The sequence below is a fragment of the Typha latifolia genome, chromosome 4 (genome assembly GCF_019914945.1).
Source record: "Typha latifolia isolate L0001 chromosome 4, TyphaL0001v2, whole genome shotgun sequence".
NCBI lineage: Eukaryota > Viridiplantae > Streptophyta > Magnoliopsida > Poales > Typhaceae > Typha > Typha latifolia.
The window spans coordinates 12,339,578-12,360,176 of record NC_133089.1 but is presented as its reverse complement, the minus strand read 5'-3'; the positions used below and the strand labels follow the sequence as shown (position 1 = coordinate 12,360,176).

The window sequence follows — 20,599 nt, the reverse complement described above, 5'->3', positions numbered from 1 at the left end:
TTCACTCTTCCTCTCTCTTTCTTGCCCTACCATAGTTATTGCTTCTCCAATGCAAAGATCCAGCCTAACAAACTCCAGCAACGCAGATCTAACTCTGATGAATTCTGACAACCTAGAATATGTGATTTTTTTTTCTCTCTCCTCTTCATACATTTTTTTCTCCTCCTTCTTCACTACAGCACAGCAGAGTTTTTTTTCTTTTCATTTTTCCACTTTCTCTCTCATTTCTCTTCACTGTAGTAGCTTTAAGTAAGTTAGTACTTTTTTGGTTTTTAAGCTTTATATATGAGTAATTATTTATTTTCTTTTTTTATTATTTTTCTAAATTTCTAGATATTTTCTAGCACTTTTAAATATTTTTAGAATTTTATATTAACTAAAAAATAGTCTAACCGACCCAAGCAGACAATACGGTCAAGTGTATCATTATTCTGGGAGGCCAATCCCGATTATTATTTTTTGAACCTTGGATAAGACTACACGGGTTCACATACTAGATAAGAGTTAAGACATTAAAGAGGTCACATCAGTTCAGCTTCACTTTACAGTTTATATTGGATGAGGAAATTTCTTTTGACCAAGATTAGGACCCCCAACCAAAATTTCTATATTATCTCAGGTAAAATAAAGTACACAATGCTGCATACCAATGCAATGCACTCCTTCCATCATTATCTGGAGCATCGAAGTCTGCACCATATCTTGAAATAATGTGATTCAGAAATCCTGTTTGTCCATACTGAGCTGCAACATGCACTGCCTGATCCAATAGTGCGTATGGATTAATTATATCAATAGATTCAGGCATTCAGTTAATAGGAACACATCAACTATAACAAACACATCAACTATAACAAAAGTATGCCAGGGAATAGGAAAAGGATAAAGAAGTAATTATCCAATAAAGACAGATTTTCAAAGAAGTTATGTCAACAATAAAATTTTCTACTTTTCCAGAAACAGTGCAGATTAAAAAAAGATCTTACGTCAATAATACAATAACAAACCCAAATGCAGAGCCAACATATCAGTTATCAAAGAGCAATTAGCAAGTCAGTGAATTAAGTCAAAATGTTATTCTAAACAAAAGCTGTTGAAGTAAACAAAGAAGGATTTTGTCAATTTTCATCCTTTGGTTATGCTTGAAGAATTGGAGCAAAACAAAAGCAACTAAGGCTACTCGCTCACTAGCTTTTTTCCGTGTTTGAGAAAAAATCTTGTAGCTATAATAGAAAACTGAAAATTCTTTTGAGTAGGAATAGGGATTTCTGTTAATTAGATGACTATGAAGGTTCCAAGTTTTATTTTTTTTTCCCCCAAAAAACTGAAACCTTTCGGAGTCAGCCAGTTTCACCAATTCGGCTTGTCTTGACATTTTTGCTTTTGGTCTTTTCTTATAAAAATATAAAAATAAATCTAGATAAAATTAGAAATAGTAGCATAATAAATAAAGAAATTTTATATTACTTGTTTAACACAATGAAGAATAGCTCAAACGGTCAAACCAAGTAAATTTTTTATGTAAAAATGCAATATTACAGGTAACTGCCACTGATATTGTGTGGCAAGTCTTAACAACCATAGCAGCCAGCCACAGTCACACACCAAAGGGGAAAATTTTAGGTCACACACTATGGGTTGTCAGAGTTCATAGCCCATTGTTTTTATCTTTTACAAGCTAAGTTCCAGCCATCTATGACTATCCTCCATCTATATTTTATCTCAATTCTATGTACAGAATCGAATTAAACCATTAAGGTAACCTTGGATATATTGGAACAACCTTGAAATACAGCCCAAGAGTTAAAAATCAAACTTAAAACTATAAATTAGTCATTCTTGACACTGTATATCGAAACCACTGAAACCTATAATTACTGCCAAAACTGCCAAATTTGGTGACCAAAACTGCCAAAACTGGTCGACTTCCAGCCAAAACCAATAATTACTACTTTAGGGATGGTTTTGGGTGGAACATGGATGAAACAGATCCAGATTGACCAAAACTTCAGGCAATGCTGCCTAAGAATAAGAGTTTATAAGAAGTGATAAATGAAACAAGATTTATAAATGATTATTGAAAGATGAAAGGTTTAGTTTATGTATTCTTCAGCCTAATCTTCTAAGTTCCAACTACTCTTAACTTCTTTTATCTATTCCATCTTCTTTTCATCATGAATTAAATTCCCTTTATCTTTTCTTCTATCCCACAACCTAACAAACAATGTTAAAAAGTGCATGCTGAAAACATGTCCATCAAGAGGATTCATACCATGCAGCATATGACACGTGCCTTGTCTATGAACTCAAGGCAATGAAATCATACCGTAAAGAGAGAATATAGGAAGAAGATTTTTGGAAGATATGAAATGTAAGAAAATACACTGGTGGAATCAAATTGAGGAAGAAAAAAAGGAAAGAAAGTAGAAGAACAATTATTTAATTAAAAAAAAAGTAGATAACAAGAATAAAAGAATATACAAGTATATATAGATCAAGTTTCCTAGTATCGGGATTGGGATCGGTATCGGCCATCCAAAAAAACGATACATATCGGCCGTATCGGCCGTTCGTATCGGATCGGACTATTTTTTAATTATATAAAATTCTAAATCTTATTTTAAAATGCAGAAAAATGTATAAAAATTTAGAAAAAATGACAAAAAATAAGAAAAAAAAATGACTCACATATGAAGTCTAAAAACTTAAAAAAATGTATTAACTTACTCAAAATTTAAAATTTTGTTAAATACCGAGCTGGTTCTTGTAAATTTCTATAGTCTTCATCATCATAATTACCATAAGTTTGTAAATATTGATGTCTGGGACCTGATGTTCCAAAAAGTGATTCCATCATACTAGTCATATTGTATGGATCTTGTTGTGTGACTTGCGTTTGAGGAGGATAATAACCAGCATTTGGATCTTGTGCCTGAGAATACTAAGGATACTGAGGATAATAACTAGCATATGGATCTTGTGATGGCTCCAAACAATAAATACTCGATGTACCATAATCATAGGAACCAAAATGCATCTCATGATGACGTCGCTGATATGTATATATATCTTCAGTTTCTCTGTCTTCACTCATTATGCCTCCTTGACTTTCCTTAACAAATATAGATAGAACGATCTCACCACCATATGTATCATCAGGACTGTGACTAGTACTAGTAGGTATATTATCTCTCGTTGCTGAATGACTCATACCAACCTCTGCCCTCGTCGTGGTCTCTCCTAATATTGAATATAATCATGATTATCTCTGTCATCTAATAACATATCCTCTATTTCTCTGATCCATGGAGTCACGGGGTCTTCTTCATCAAAAATATGATTTAAATCAATCAGTTGTTCATTTTCTACCTTTCTTCTTAAATTTCTCTCCCTCAATCTCATATTATAATGACAAAAACTAACTTTTCCAATTTTTTCATTGTCAATCGGTTGCGTGTTTTTGTATGGATTAAAGAGAAACTAGTCCAATTTCTTTCACACTGTGATGAAGACACAGTTTGACTTAAAATCTCCTTTACTATTGGCGTCAAATTTGGTGCCTCATTCCATCCATAAATAGACCACCATTCAGCTGGAGTGTTATGAGATATAGTTGCAGCAACTTTAGCAGTACTGAATTGCCCAGCTCTCAATCTATATCTCTCAATCTGAAATCAGAAATATATTATTAGCTTATTGATTATATTGAAAGTTAAAACTTGAAACAAATAATAATAAAATTATTTAATTGAATCATAACTCACTTCTTTTATCGCACATGATTTGTTTATGAATATCGGGTTCAAGCTAGCTGATTACCTTTCTAACCCCCAACAAAACTTCACTATCATTATTGACATTTTTAGAGAATTGAAATCTTAGATTAAGAAAATACCCTGTAGAAATTTAAAATTTGTAAGCATTCAAATTTTTAAATATTCATAAATAAAAGTAAATTAAAACTTAAAACTTAAAAGCATGCTTACCAGCAGTGTGTATATCTCTATATAGTTGTTTGTTCCATCTAGAATAAATCATCTTCCACCACTTCCTATAACTTTGGGCCACATTTTTTTATTGATTCTTTAGCTATGTCCATTGCCTCATATAATAAACCCATCTCAGACTTGTCATTACTGTCTACAAAGTCTTAATTTTTTGACAAGAGGCTCAAATACTGTAGTGGCAATTATAATATTATCCCAAAATATATTTCCAAGAGCCATATTTTTTATCTTTAGGTTTCATATTCTTAATTTTCATAGACCACTCCTGTGATGTAAACATCCGCATAATATCATCCTTGTAGCGCATGATGCTCTCCAAGGCTAAAAAGTGAGTGGCAAATCTAGTGACGCCGGGTCTAATGATCTCCCTACCACCAGTTATCTGCCTGAATAAATTAAGAATCCAACCATAGTTATATATAAAATTTGTTAACCTCTAACCTTCACATATAACCATGTCAATTTCGGGCTCTTTTGCAATATTCTCTAACATCATATCAATACAATATGCAACACATGGCATCCAATATAAATGAGATATTTTAATTATCAGTAAATTTCCAGCAGCTTTATAATTTGCCTCATTATCAGTAACCACTTGGACTACCCTTTTTTCACCGATTTCTTGTACCACCTCATCCATCAATTGACAAATATAGTCTGCATTTTTGAAATGAGCAGTAGCATCCACAGATTTCAAAAATATTGTCCCCATGCTAGAGTACACTAAGAAATTAATTATATTTCTTCTGTTTTGTGTACTCCACCCATCACACATCAGTGTACAACCAAATTCATCCCAATACCGTTTAAATGTCTCAATATAAGTATGAAGTTCATCTACCTCTGAGTCAAGATATTTAGTAGCAATATCATTTGAACTATGAGAGGAACACACGTGCCCTACTGATTGTATAGCATATACTATAGTGTGATAGTAAGGGCTATCAACTACATTGAAAGAAATATGGTTGTAGAAAATAAATTTAGAGATAGCTCTACCAATGTGTTTTTTTGCATTTTTAATTCCTTTGAAAGCTGTCTTGATGGAAGCCTGTGTACGACCCTATTTTTCTGAAGATATGTATTCATTGGTCCAATATTTTCAGACTCTGCTGTAACACCAGGAGTCCTATGGGTAGAATTGCTGCCCCCATATTCTCTCTCTCCTCATATATTAACTGATCTAAATCTCTGAAAGTTACCACCAGTGCTTCTTCTCATCTCTTCATCTTCTCTATGCATATTTCTGCTCTCTTTTATTGCATTCCTCATCTGTCTCTCCTCCTCATCCTCTTCACTTTGCTCACTGCTATCATCATCAATGTGTACAGGATTATGCATTAATTCTTCACGAATTATTGACTCTCTTTGTTGTGCAGATTATTTATTCTTCTTTTTACCAATTAAATGAGCCAACATCTGCTTTCTAACTTCCAAAGACACTTGAGTGCAAGCTGCTACATTTTCTTGTCTTCCAGCTAAATGTTATTTCAAACGGCTGACACCACCACTCTTTTTTTTTTCACACCAGTTGCATTTAACATGTCTTTTATCTTGCTCAATAGTACTGCAATGTTGCCACCCAATGTCGGTATCATATGACTTCTCTTTTGGAGCCATTGATATTTTAGCTCTGCAACTAAAAAACATAAACAAAAATTAAAATAAAATATAAAATAATTTAAAATTTATGAAGCATAACTGCATAAGCAGCACTAGGTGTTGCTGCGGCTTTGCTTCTGCAGCTGTGCTGAGACACAGCAGCAGCAGTCTACTGCTGCTCTGGTGGCAAAGAAGTCTCTGTTGCAGCAGCAGCAGAGCAACAGTATGCTACTGCAGCAGCAGCAGAGCAACAGTAAGCTGCTGCACTACTGCTACAGCACCTGTTGCAGGTTGTGCTGCTGCAGCAGTGCAGCTGCAGCTGGTGCGCAGCAGCACCTGCTGCAGGTGCAGCTGCTACACAATGGAAAAAAAAAAACTTACCCAAGGTCGTCGGAGAACGTCGCCGGAGGTCGAGGTCACCGGAGAGACGGAGATCTACTCACTACTTAGTCGCCGGTGAGAAAGAGAGTAAGAGATCCGTGAGAAAGAGAGAAAGAAAGAAAAGAGAGAAAGAAAAGAGAGAAAGAGAGGGAAAATAGAGAAAGAGAGAGAGAGAGAGAGAGAAAAGGGAGGGAGGCAGGTGGGGGGTGGGGACATCAATTATTGATGTCCCCCAGGTCGGATCTGACCCGTTCCCACCCGTTTCGGTCGGGATCGGCCGAAACTGGGAACCTTGATATAGATAGTGGACTTGCCACTAATACACTATGGTGAACATAGGTGAATGCTAATTCATACATAGGGGTGCTCATGGACTGGGTCAGGCCTAGCCCAGACAAAATAATATCGAGGTCGAGCTTAGACAAGGTTTGGCCCAGTCCATTCCTAGATTAGTATTGGACTGAGTCCGAACTTGGGTCGAGTTAAGTATTCTAGTTCAATCCATGCCCATGTTATTGGGCTGGCCAATTGTGAGTGAACGGATATATCATGTCTAATTGAATCTAAATATTTGGAAACAATATTATTTTATGGTAGAATATTTTCTAAAAGCCTAAAAATAATATTTTTATATGATTCAAAATTTTCTAAATATTTTAACTTCCATAATTGTTTCCAATCTCAAGCAAGTTAGTCACAATCAAATTTTGTGATTGTTGCTAATGCTCTCTCTCATAAGCACAATTTAACGTTTAAGGAATATAAGCAATTAAATAGAATTTAAGAAATTCAATTTATATCTAATAGACATAGGTCAAACTAATTGCGAACGGACATAGCTTAAAAGGCGAATCATTGCCTATGGGCCTTATGGACAGACTAGGCACCATGGATCCCAAAATCGGTCGATCTGGATTGGGATCGGCCATAACCGATCTCAATTAGACTGATTTTGATTCGGTTTCGGTTCAATTTCGGCCAGTATTGGCCGTATCAGCTGAAAACAATAATATCGGCTAAAAACAATAATATTGGCTGAAATTAATTTTTTTAAAGATTCACAATAGTGAAAAGATATCTCTCTCTTCATGTTCTGTAATAATAATTTATGAGTATAAAAATGTGAGTGAGTTTTTTTTAGTTTTTAAAGTTCATATGTGACTAATTTTTATTTCTTAGTTTTTATTATTTTTTATAATTTTTTAGAAATATTTCTACATTTTAAATAATATTTAAAATTTTATATATTTAAAAATAGTCAAATCCGATACAAGCGGCCGATACGACTGATACGACCGATACAGCCGATACGTATCGTTTTTTCTAACAGCCAATCCCGATCTTAATACTGAGTTTTATAACCTTGCTAGGCAATACAGGCTCGGGCTGGGTTTGGAGACTTTTGGGTCGGGTCTAAAGCAAGCTTGGGACAAGCTATGGGAAGGCACATATCCGTGAGTGTGGCATATACACGGTTATTGGTGGTCAATATGCGAGCTAATATGCATATGCAATCATCATATGCGGCTTACATGCAATCAACTGTATAAAGGACCTCATGTTGGCTCATCCCACCGTTACCACCTATGTGGCCACATATGTGGTATATGGGGTCACCTTTCAAGAAAAAGTTAATTACAGTCGCAGTCATTTACTTCCTAAGGCCTGACTGGCATTCACTTCTTGAAGTTGCTAGTATCACTGAGTCACAGGTGTAACCTTTTTTCCTGCAATACTTGCAGGAGGAAATTAGCATTGAATTACAGGAGGAAATTAGCATTGAATTACAGGAAAGTGGAAACCCAAATATTTACTTATTTAGTAGGATCTAAGAGAGCCATTCATTCCTTCTAGTATCATCAACAAAAATATGATTCATCGCTCATTGCTCTAAATTCTGTTCTCCAACTGTTCTCTCAGAATAGCAAGAATTGAATCAAATTTAGTTATAAGTTACATGCCGTGCAATTATTATCGGGTCAAAACAAACAAAGAGAAAAAGAATAAGGAAAAAAAAAATAGAAACCATATCATCCAAAAGTAATATTCTCTAAGCATAATTCTATAGGGATGAGCCAAGATTACCCGGTACCCATTGATGTCAAGAGCCTCGACCCACGCTCCATTCTGCAACAACACATCAGCCACCGTCGTCGACCCACGGACCGCCGCCCAATGAAGAGCCGTCTGCTGACCGAGGTCCGCGGCATTCACATCGCCGCCATGCTGTCCAAACTCAAAACTTTCAATCTCAAAAATCAAATCCACAAACTTCTAAAAAAACCCATAAACCTTAATCGAGTGTTCCACTACCTCAACTATGTATTGAGCTATATCAGGGTAATTATTGAGCGCCGCCCACTGAAGGGCGTAGTAGCCGTTGCCGTCGGGCTTGGAGAGGAGTTGCCCTCCCTTCTCCACGAACAACCGGAACTTCTCGAAGTCGCCGTAGGCGGCGGCGGAGTACACATCGATGACGAGTTTTGCGGCCTGGGAGCCCGGATCTGGTTTAGGGTTAGGGCTCGAGGTGCCGTTTTGCTGCAGTTTGGGATCGGAAACGATAGCGATCTCGATCTCGGTATCACCGGGCGGCATGGCTCCGTAGCAATTGAGGGTTTTAATGGGATTGAAGGTAGGAGGAGATGGCAAATTAGAAAGAATTAAGAGGTTAGGGTTTTATTCTACGGACGGCGAGGTATTAGTCGACGACCGCGAGTGACCGGTGGAGTAGTTTTAGGTGGTGCTTCCTGGAAGAGGGGGAGAGTTCTACCAGAATCCAAGCAGTATATACCAAATTTACCCCTAGGAGGCTGCGAGCCTGCGACGGTACTAGAGCTTCTTTGATCGTTCTTATTTGAATGAGTTCATTGTCAAATTTGGAGCCTAATAAGTGCCTAAGCCGTTGGCTTTTTATTAAATTAATCCTTATTCCTTACTCCTTACTCAGACTAATTGAAAAAAAAAACTCTTAGAATTTTAGTAATATGCACTATTTAGTCTTAAATTTGGGGCTGCTGGTGGCAAAAATTAAAGCTGCGAGATAATAATCCAACTTTTAAATGAGTTTAGATTTAATCTAATTCAATTTAGGTCACTAATATGTCAATTTATCTAATCGGATTAATAATTAGATTGTGTTCCTTGATCAGTTTAAACTATTTATGATTCGACCCGCTAATATATTTATAATATAATACCCTATTATAACTCGAATAACTCATTTATAACTCAAATAAATCTATTTATAATCTAAATATTATATAAATTTAAATACAAGTGTTACCCAATAGTTCACGTAGCCCAATCCAACCTAAACCCGACTTTACTACTGGATGGCCTATTTGTGTATTTATATTTTTAAGGTGGCCTAATTTGGTCACACACAAAAGAAAAATTCCCTAACACACTGCAATTTCAGCAGAAGCTTTCTTATTCACACCTTCGGAACAACTAAAATTGGGCGTATGGTGAGAAGAATATAACTCAATGCAACCTTTTCTACTCACCAAGACAGAGATCTCCTTCCAGGCACATTAAGGAAGACCAAACGAGTGAAATGCCTACATTATGGAATGAAAAGATTTCCCAGTGAGCTCTTATAAGAATAATGGATTAGAATTTTTAAAAAAAATGCAGTCGTCTACATTAATGATCATGTCCACACAGTATGCTCGATGCACTAGCACCAATCCGACAATTCTCTGACCTGGAATATATAAAGGTAAATGCACTCCTCACCTCCCTTTCAATGCTTATGAAACTGGAACTCTAGCTGAGGCGAGAACGAGCTCTATCTCCCACTACGATAACTAGTGCTTGATCAGTTTATCACAGAAATGAATAAAAATGAAAAGACTCAAAAGTGCAACCTGCTTAAAATCTGAAGCCATCAAAAGATGGCCTTATCTCATTTGAGAAACAATATAACAACAGTTCCACAAATTACTGCAATTACATTATCCCGTTGTATAATATTACAGTACACTCCCAGGCAGGCTAAGGATTGGAAACCTATGATTCTAAAGATCATAGTTTTCTCGAGAAGTATCAAACCTGTAGCAAAGAATAATCCCTAGTTCTGCCAGTAACAGTTGCAAGTATTGGTGCCTCCCATCAGTGTTCCATGAAAGGCTACTACGTCCAAAGGGCTTCTCAAGTAGAATGTTTTGTGGGAGCTCATACCTCGCAATCAATTTGGTATGTTCAGTTCTCAATTTTGTTGAGCCTGTCAAGAACCATCACATTAGAAACTGTAAATAAGGAGAACAAATATGGGAATCTAAGCGAAGAAAGTCAAATATGAGACAGCATAATCTTTTACTAATTTATTGGTGAAAGTGCTGCAAAGAACAAATTATTCACAGGGCACAAGGAAGATTTAGCATTATTGTACTTGGGAAATACATTATAATCAAAGCAACTGGGTTGCATTATGATCACAATAATACTTCCATATTTTATAAAATGAAGACTGGATGAAATTAGGCAAATCGTAGTACACAAGAAAACTATGATCTTTAGAACATACGTACTGTTCAGCTGCTTTTTCAGCATCTGAAGTGCAAGAGGACCTCCATTTCCTATCAAAAGGGCCATAGCTTCTCTGGACAACGGTTTTCTGGTCATTCAGTTTCTCATCTATTAAAGTCAACAATTCTTGCAAGCCAACTCCCATCACAGCAGAGGTTTTAACATGGCAACTTGGTGCTGTTGGCTCTGTTATCTCCCAGAACTTGGAACTCGTAGATTGCTGGTCATCAAAATTTTCCAAACACTCTTCCGTTGACAGTTCAAGAACCATGCTATCCTCATCTACAGGCTCAGCAGATGACAGCTCAGATGCCATTTCATCAGAATTTTCAATACTTCCTTCAGACAGTTCCCCAGAAGCCATGTCATCATCATCTAAAGGCTCACCAGATGATAGCTCAGATGCCACGTCATCCTCTCTCTCTGAAAATGCTCTATCCTCTTCCTCTTTGCCTTCAGCTAGGAATTCATCTTTGTCTGGAATTTCATTAACTCGGTTCTCTTCTAGAAGATCGATCTGACCAAGTCCAAAATTTACCATCTTTCAATCATTTTGACTCTAACTAATGAGCACATAACCTGAAAGTAATTCAATACTAAATCATATGCTCAGAGAAATACTTTGTTCCAAACTTCAATCATATTTTGGATCTTATCATCTGACACCCCAATCTGTCGCAACACTTGAAGTACAGTTGAACGATGCTCCTCAAGATTCGGTGCACTTGAGTCCAGCACATGCTACATCCATTCATCAAAATGAGAGAAGAAACAAAGAACCAGTCATTAGTACAATGGAGACTAAGGGATGTCAACAGTGAGGAAATGCACAAACTGCCGTTCTTACCACAATACAAGTATTCAACGAATCAACATGAGAAACATTCTACTTCAGAAATATTTGTGAATCTAACACCACATTGCACAGTGAAGAGATCTAGTTAAGGTCATGCATCCACATACAAACGTCTAGGAAAGAATGACCCAGTCCGCTTAAAAGTTATAAATGTTCTGTTATTTCATTCTATTAAGTATAAACTAGATTAGCCAATCACATAAAAAGAAAAATAAATGGTTTTATAGCTAATCCAATAAGCAGTTGTAATACATAGTTACATACATATGACCAAAGGCATATCAATTTAAACCAGATGAAACTATACAAGCATGGATATAGGTTTAGTACTATGTGAATGCATAGATAATGTGTATGATTGACAGTTAACCATAAGCAATTTACCTATCCCAATTCCAGCCATATACCTCAGGCAAGCACCAATTGCTAAAACTTTTTGAAGTTATAAGCAGCATTCAAAGTTAGCTGCAAGCTCTCATCAAACTAAAATACATAATTTCAATCAAATGTGACTATGGAGTTGCAATACAGGGAAAAAATATCAAATGTGTCTCTATCAAACTTCTGAGCAGTATTACTATGATCTATCTCATAACTTTTTGTGCAATTGATTCAAAATAAATCTTGTAACACTCCTTACAGCTACATGCAGATAAACTCTAATTAAATGGGCAGCTTATAGTACAAAAACCATAATTTGTTATATTAAGTGCCATGACGGCTTAACAAGTATCCGATCTAGATTGTGTGGACATGTTGAGAGGTACTACTGCATAATAACTGTAGATTGATGCGAGAAAGGTGTTGCCCCCCTAGATATGTATCTGCAAATCATACTTCATAACTAATCTATTCCAACTTCCAACTTTCGAAGTATCTAAAGCTCCTAGAACAAAGAAACTAAATATGGCTTTGCTGTTTATTGGCAAAATTTGAGGTCAAAAGCAGCCATCCTGAGAACGAAAAAAAACAAATATGGAACCAAACCATCATGGATCATCAAAACACCACCTCAAGAAACTGAACATCTACAAAAGTGGCACACTCTGCCTGTGCTCCAGCCAAAGGGTAAATTTGTAAAAGAAAAGAAAGAGAAAACTCGTCATGACCAAAGCACAGTTGTTGTCTCATTCTCCTTGTTTCCGAGTCACCAGACAACCCATGCTTCAAGCATCACTACAGTGGTCACTGCCACTCTGCTCGGTCACTACTCCAGCAGAAAGAGAATCCCTATGGTAAACAACATGTTACCTGGACGTTTGGTAGAGAGGAGAAAATAGCATGCCACCATGGAACTGAGTCATAGGGCCTCAAAAACCTGGCGCATGCCAGGAACCCACAAGGAGTAGGACATAACAACATATGTGGTAGACTAAGTCCAGCAGCATATAAAACCAATGAACACCACCAAAGGTATACTCAATAGAGAAATTTAATGTTTGGTCAAGAAAGAAGATGTCATTTTTCTGTGTACCGATGAAACTTTCAGGACTGAATTTTTTCAGTATAGATTATTCTCTTTGTAAACACTAAAAGTTCTGGCACAATACTATAGCTCTAAACATTATAGGACAAATTTCATTGCCCACTGACTAGACCAGAAGAGCTATCAGTAATTTTATATCTCTAGTGTTCAGCATGACTAGACCTATATTAACCATAGAAAGTCTACTTCCAAATTCATCTTCATTTTCTAGAAGTCACTAAAATAAAGAGGACATATCAAATGAGTGAAATATGCATAACCATTTATACCACTAACAAGTCAGCTTCGACAACTTCTTCCAGGGTTGCATGGAAGGCTTCAACTAGCTGCAGAAAAATAAACAGTCAAAGAACAGTTTCAGAATGGATTATAAGTTAATAGGTTTATAAATCTTACCTGTATAGGCAAATCTGAAATGAAACCAACGGTATCACTAAGAATTGCTTTCCTCCTGAGTAACATTTGAACAGAAAATCTTACACCCTAAATTAATATTAAAGACCTCCACACTTTACATTTTTCAAAACTTTTAGAAAGACAAAAACGGTAGTATATTTCTTTTACCCTGATGGAAGAACTACACTTCTTAATCGAGGATCCACTGTTGCAAACAACCTGTATTGATATGAATAGATATGAGAGTACTTTCAGTTGTATACTTTTAGTGGAAACAAAAGACTACAGCTCAGTATGACTATTTACAGAGAGAAATGCTTGTTGGAAGATTACCGATCATCACTGAATAGATCAGTTTCTGTGAGTGCACTGACTAAAGTAGATTTTCCCTGCCATTCATGCAAAATATCAGGAGTATATCAAATTGAACCTATTGTATTACAAACAAAGCTAGAGCTTTCTGAACTTAATAGATGCAACTAAGATCATTTTATATTGATCCATAATGATATGAAAATGAATAATGTAATTGACTTTGACTTTATAATGGCAAAATACTATAGCAGAACCACATACTGCATTTGTATATCCAACAACTGCTACAGTTGCTAGCTCTTGACCATATGAACAACCATGCCTTCTCCGAGAAGAACGTTGCAAAGCTCGAGTTCGACGAACTTCCTCAATTTGGGCTAACAAACTATTTCGGCGCTCACGAATTCTAGATAATTGTATGACACAGGACTTTGTGAGAGAAATAATTGGCAAAGAAAACAGTTGTGAAAGAGGGTGCAAGCATGGACTTCTCATTTAGAAAGTATAAGATACCACCTTCTTCGCTGGAGCTGAAGTTCTGACTCTCCAGCACCACTAATGAAACCTCGTCCTCCACTCCCTCTCCTGTTGAAAACAATCATAACGTGAAGCATCTTGTTGGGAGGGATACTATGCAAATTAGGCACCTTCGAAAACATATTTCAAATTTGAATAAGAAAAATAAAAGAGAAATATAATTCTTCTATGGTTCTTAAAGATTCCATGCTAATGTAAGCTAATATTAGAATTTAAAATTGTTGCAGCATTGTAAAATTCCTACAAATACTTAGCATATGTTAACTATTTGGAAAAAAAATACTGCAATTAAATTTCTACAGTATATAGGGAGTTTTATGCCTAAAATGTTCATAACCAATATGGTCACAAGATGGTCACATATAGTATTTAAGTGTAAAATGTTAATTATAGCTAGCAGCCTAGCATACAAAAGGCAATTTTCAATAGAAGAGAGACCAATGGCACTAAACATACCCTCGAGCACTAACAACTTCAGCTTCTCCACTTGGTCCAAAAGTAAGTCGTCCACCTGGACCACGGACACGTACAAGTCTAGTCTTCTTGTACATCAAAGCTGCTAATTCTGACTGAAGACAGAAACAAGAAAAGAAAACAAATGAACCAAATGACCACAATCACCAGATTATTTTCTATATAACAGAAAATAGAGCATCCTAAATGTAGAGGATACACCAAAATACAAAATACCCTGCAAAGGGTGGAGAAAGAAAATCATATTTTTATGTCACTGTATATTGGAGCCAATGGTATTATGACAGAAGCTATCTACTAAGGATTAGAATGAAAAGTGATCATGAAGTTACAATAAAGATTAAGACCTGTAACTTTGCTTCTTTTGTTTCAGCATGAGCATCAAATATCTCTATTATCAGACCGACTCGATCCAGAACTGGCTTTGCCCAAGCAACCTGCCAATTGAAGTTGCAAAATAGACAGGTGTGGGTTATGATTCATAAGAAAAAGTGAGAAAGATAAGGCACAAAGTTAGACATTTGCAACCATTCTCGATAAAATTCCAGGAAAAATTGCTGCGCAGACATACCTCCAAATTGCGCTGTTGAATCCCAGAAAGAATTGCGTTGACAAAAACTGCATCTATTCCACTCTGTTATCACCACAAAAATAAAAATATAAACCATCCTCATGTATGATGGCATTGCTTTGCAAGAGCTACTGAAAAAAAAATAGAAAAAGACATAACGAATGAATAAATCACATTTGTTCACAGCAATTAGCAAGATGTTCAGAAAAGAGAGGGAGTAACATAGATGCACTTCAATGGTGCACTTTAATGCCAAGAATATAAGTGTGATAGACAGACAATAAAACTAGCACAGAACATAAGGATACTAAAAAAAACATCACATATTTGTAGTCTAGTTAACTCCTTGTTCAGGTTCAACAGCAGCAACTGTAGTCAACTATAAAACACTAGAAACAGAATTCCAGAGTTTCCAAATCCTTTAGCCAATTTGATGCAAATAACTTTTTGTTACCTTCAATCCAACGTTCGTCAAATTGGCCTATCCCGATCGGCCAGGATCGGCAATTTTGATTAAACCGAGCAAGATCCATTATGGATCCGACCCGAATCTAACCTAAGGATATCAATTATTGATGTCTTTAGGCCAAAACTCTCTTTCTTTTTCTCGCCTTACTCTTTTCTTTCACTCTCTCTTTCTTTCTTTCACTTATTTCTTCTTTTCTTCTCATTCTCTCATTCTTTTCAACAGAGAGATCTAACTTTGACAAACTACGGCAAACTTCGGTGACGCAGATCTAATTTCAACAAACTCCAATATATAATATTTTTATTTTATTAAATTTTTTCTATCAGTTTTTTAATTTTTTTTTACTCTCTTTTTTCTGTCTTTCTTCTTCTCCTTCACTGCACCATAATTTCACTTTTTTTTATTTTCTTTCACTCTCTCTCTCTCTAATCTCTTCTTTCTTGTGAAAGTCAAGAAGATTTTTTTTCTTTTGGTTTTCTTCTCTCTAATCTCTTCTTTTTTTTCTTCTCTTTACTCTTTTTTTTTCACATAATAACTCTCCAAAATCCAAATTGTTCTTTACTGAATTTACTAAATTGTGATTAAATATTTAGTGAATTATTTATTTTGCTGAAACTAAGATTAAATATTTGCCGACGGAGAGGAGGTGGCAGTGGCTTGCCGATGGAGGCCAACAGAGAGGGAGGAGGTGGCGGCGGCTTGCCGATAGAGGCCGACGGAGAGGAGGCGGCGATGGCTTGCTAATGAAGGCCGACAGAGAGGAGGCCGGATGGGTGATGGTGGGGTGAGAGCAGGGGTGATGGGTGAGGGTGGGCCGGTCGGGTGGGGTGAGGGCTATGGGTGGCAGATAAGGGTGAGGGTGGGGTGGGTAAGGGTGATGGGTGAGAGTGATGGCCTGATGGGTGAAGGTGATGAGTCAAGAATATCATGCCTATCGAGCCTATTCCAAGCTTGAGCGAGCCGGCTCCGGCTCAGGCTCAATTCAGCTCTGCTCGAGCCGAGCCCAAGCCGCTCGTCAAATTTGACAGCCCTAACTGCTGGACAATTATTTATAATAAAAAGAGTATTTATATGGGACATCATATGCTACACATTATCTTGATCTCATGTTGAAAGATATTGCCTAAGATCCTGAAATTAATATAGTTATATATGAAGGTTAGAAGTTGAAAAATTTTATATATAATCATAGTTTGGTTCTTAATTTACTTAGACAGATGATTAGTGGTAGAGAAATTATCAGACCCGGCCTCACTAAATTTGCCACTCAATTTCTAGCATTGAAGAGCATAATACGATATAAAGATGAGATTATACGAGTATTTACATCGGCAGAGTGGTCTACAAAAATTAAAAATATGAAATCTAAATATTAAAGTCTAGGTGAAGCTTTAAAGAACATGACTCTTGAAAATACATTTTGGTATAATATTACAATTGCCACCATAATATTTGGGCCTCTTGTCAAGGTATTATGATTTGTAAACAATAACGACAAATATGAGATGGGTTTCTTATACGAGGCTAGGGACTCAACAAAATAGTCAATAAAAATAAATATAAAAAAAAGTTATAAAAAGTGGTGAAAGTTAATTAACTCCAGATGAAACAAACTACATAAAGATATACATGTTACTGGTAAGTATTAGTTTAATTTATTTTTATTTAAATATTTTTAAATTTGAATGCTTACAAATTTCTATATGATATTTTCTAAATCCAAGATTTTAATTCTCTATAAATATTCATAATGATACTAAGTATTTGCTGAGAGTTAGAAAAGTAATCAATACAATATAGCCTGATATTCATAAGTAAATCGTTTGCGATAGATAAGTGAGTTATTATTCAATTGAATAATTTTATTATTATTTATTTCAAATTTTAATATAATCAATTTCTTATAAAAGTTATTCAATAATATATTTCAGATAGAGAAATACAGATAGAGAGCTAGCCAATTTAGTACTACTAAAGTTATTATGTGAACGAAATTGGACTATCTTTTCCTTGATCTACACCAAAACACATAATCGACTGACAATGGAGAGATTAGAGAAATTAGTGTTCTGCCATTATAATATGAGATTACGAAAGATAAATTTAAAAATAAAGATAGAAAATGATCAGCTGATTAATTTAAATCATGTTTTTAATGAAAAAGACCCCCTGACTCTATAGATTAAAAAAGTGAAGAATAGATTATTAAGATAACTCATGGTTAGATGAGGCATTGGAGGAGATCACGACTAGAGCAAAGACTAGTACGAGGCATTCGGTATTGAGAGATAGTATAAATACTAGTACCACCAATAATCTTAATGATCATAATGATCCACCTGGTGGTGAGATCGTCTCTTCTATATTTACTCAAAAAGTGCGAGAGAAGAGAGCATAAGGGAATGAGTGAGAGAGAACATAGAGGGAGAGTGCGAGAGAAGGCATCACAGAGAGGTGAAAGAGAGGAGAAATGGTAAAAAACAAAAGAAAAACAAAGAGAACCAAGAACTCATCAGAGTCACCAGAGGTTGCAAAAGCTATCAAAAACAATCACCGAACATCAAAGTCGTTGGATCTACCGATCACTGTCATAGCAAAGACGAGTGGGAGAGAGAGAAGGTAGGAAGAGAGCAAATGTAGGGACATCAATTATTGATGTACCTATTTGGATCGGAATCGGATAGGTTGTTTTGGATTATCCTACTGATTCGTGCCTAAAGACACCAAGTTTATGCTAATCCTCGATCGAAATCAGTCATTTGACTGGGATCGAGGTTGAATTAGAGTCGGCTATGACTAATTCTGATTCATTTTGGCCGATCCTAAACGAATCAGCTGAAACTACAAAACATGGTTTCCATAATTGGTATTAGAAGGTAATGTTTTAGTAGAATGTTAGTCCTGATTTTAAGTTACATCATCTATCAATGTGCCATACAGCTGGTTTATCATTTAAGGTATGAACGGGTAACCAACAAAAGGCTAACTATGTTACCTATCAATCTATAAGGTGGCAAATTGCACCACATATTTCCATAATATGATCCCAGAAACTGAGTAAGTGATCTACTAATCTCGTATGCAAAAATCCTATAGCATCCTTGATTCCTTTCTACAACATTATCCAATATTGGTTTCAAGCTCCTAATACCTCAAAATTACCCACCTATCAATCAAGAAAATAGGTTATTGTCAAGGAACCTATCTTCCTGAACATATTGAAATTATTGAGCTTTAAAAAAATTAAGAATCAGAATTCACAAATCGGTTGATGCAACCCATTGAACACTCAGATACCAAAAATTGTTAACAGCAAAATCTACAGCTAAAGATTTATATAAGATGCAAATGCTTTTGCATCCATGCTTCAAGAAGAAACTGAGATTTCTACACAACTCCACTAATTGAAAGCATGTCACACAGCAAATGGAAGATGTGCAAAACAAACCTGTAACTCTGATTCCAACCCCTTGATATGGCATTTGACATTGCCAACAGTTCCTTGTCCAAAATATGTATCTGCCACAAGCAATACACATACCCATTATTATTTCATTTTGGCTTAACAAATTAAAAATTTTGCCATGGTTACGCATCTCTTTTTTTATGGCTAATTGGCTATATAATAGATATCCTTACATAGAAGAGAAACTATTTTCTTTTCATCTATGTAATAGACAGCTTACAGAAACCTCGTTTAACAGACAACACAAAAATGGAGAGAAATTGTCATTTCTTTTTGGGTTAGGCTCCTTTTTTCTAGGTTAAGAGGCCTGGAGAAGAGATTATCATAGTAAAGAACCAATCTCTTCATACCATTTCCTTCCTACCCAACATTTATCTCACACACCCTTAAGTCGTGCTCTGTTAGACAATCAATTAACACAAAATATTATACTATTAGGTAATGAAGCAGAATTCGTCATGCCTTAATAAGCTCCCCTATCCAAATAGCTCCGACCAATCATTCAGAGGGTCATTTCATCAAACAAAAAGCATAAATATCTAAACAAGAAAACTAGAAACTATATAGAAGAGGAAGATTCGAACCGGCGTGAGCCCGAGCCGATCGGGCGGCGGGATTCTGCACGACAAGATGCGGCGGCAGCTTCTTGGATCCGAACTCCTCGGCGTAGAATCCATCTCGGGGCTCCTCCAAGGAGTTGGCTAGGTTGAGTGCCTCGGAGAGCTTGGAGTTGAGAAGGGTGTCAGGGCGGAGACGGGGCTGCACCACGAACAGCTTCGGCGGCCGCGTGGGGTCTCGCTGAAGCACGAAGAGGCCATCCACACCGTTGTCGTCGTCGTCGCCGTCGCCGCCAACGTCCTCAGACTTCTTCTTGCGCCGCGACGAGGTCGAGAAGGGAGAGGAGATGAGAGAGAGAGGAGGAGGAGGAGGGAGGGATCGGCGCACGAGGGGGGTTCGTAAGCGAGATATGGCTCGAAGCATAGCGAGTCTCTCTCTCTCAAAATGGAAGGGACGAAGTCTTCGACTTTACGAAGGTACGGCTTGAAGTGGATGATTAATTCGAGCTCAATTTGGAGACAATGATGTTCGACTACACTTAAAAGGTGATATCAGGCGTGCCGAGCCAGATTCAGGCTAGGCTTTTCGGGCCAATAAAACTTAAAGTATTTATTGACGGTTCAATCCATCAATTAAAATACTATAATCTATTACCACCTAGTAGCTCATGACTTAACAAACCTAGCTTAAGAGCCAAATTTAAAAAATATTATATCTTATCGAGTGTAACGGGTCTCCATGAAAATATTTTAGTTATTTTTTATAAAAATATATTTATATATTGACATCTAATTTTATTAAATATTCAATGTGGAACTAAAAACTATAGGAAGAGGTATGCATAATGGGTCGGGCCTCAAGCGTGCGTAGCGAGTCCGGCTTTCAGGCTAGGCCAACAAATAAAGGCCTAGCCCATATTGTTCATTATCATCTTGGGATCGAGTAGGG

The 20,599-nt window shown here is 36.4% G+C and overlaps 2 protein-coding genes across 4 annotated transcripts in view; both read right to left on the bottom strand.

Annotated features, from left to right (window-relative positions):
* The window catches only part of LOC140786599 (probable protein S-acyltransferase 23), a 32,579-nt gene extending 23,740 nt beyond the window's left edge, over nucleotides 1–8,839 (bottom strand). For both annotated transcript variants that reach the window (XR_012108671.1, XM_073135145.1), the window contains exons 1-3: nucleotides 8,307–8,839; nucleotides 8,079–8,219; nucleotides 648–760 (exon numbers count right to left, since the gene is read on the bottom strand). Coding sequence is in view for 1 of the 2 variants with exons in the window: in XM_073135145.1 (XP_072991246.1) it covers nucleotides 648–760; nucleotides 8,079–8,219; nucleotides 8,307–8,588 (536 nt within the window). In the remaining variant the exon portion in view is untranslated. The remainder of the gene's footprint in view (nucleotides 1–647; nucleotides 761–8,078; nucleotides 8,220–8,306) is intronic.
* A 1,027-nt stretch (nucleotides 8,840–9,866) lies between these two features.
* LOC140787493 (GTP-binding protein At3g49725, chloroplastic) lies at nucleotides 9,867–20,174 on the bottom strand. 2 transcript variants are annotated; one of them, XM_073136435.1, is made up of 14 exons: nucleotides 19,678–20,174; nucleotides 19,076–19,146; nucleotides 15,159–15,221; nucleotides 14,935–15,024; nucleotides 14,570–14,682; nucleotides 14,093–14,161; nucleotides 13,838–13,982; nucleotides 13,595–13,650; nucleotides 13,430–13,480; nucleotides 13,262–13,316; nucleotides 13,135–13,191; nucleotides 11,145–11,264; nucleotides 10,522–11,040; nucleotides 9,867–10,218 (listed from the first exon to the last, which is right to left on the bottom strand). In XM_073136435.1, exons 1-14 carry the CDS (start codon nucleotides 20,072–20,074, stop codon nucleotides 10,204–10,206), a joined length of 1,821 nt encoding a protein of 606 aa, XP_072992536.1. In that variant the 5' UTR covers nucleotides 20,075–20,174; the 3' UTR covers nucleotides 9,867–10,203. The 2 variants fall into 2 exon arrangements, with proteins under 2 accessions (XP_072992536.1, XP_072992535.1); XM_073136434.1 differs by having other exon boundaries at nucleotides 10,526–11,040.
* Between the last annotated feature and the right edge of the window lie 425 nt (nucleotides 20,175–20,599).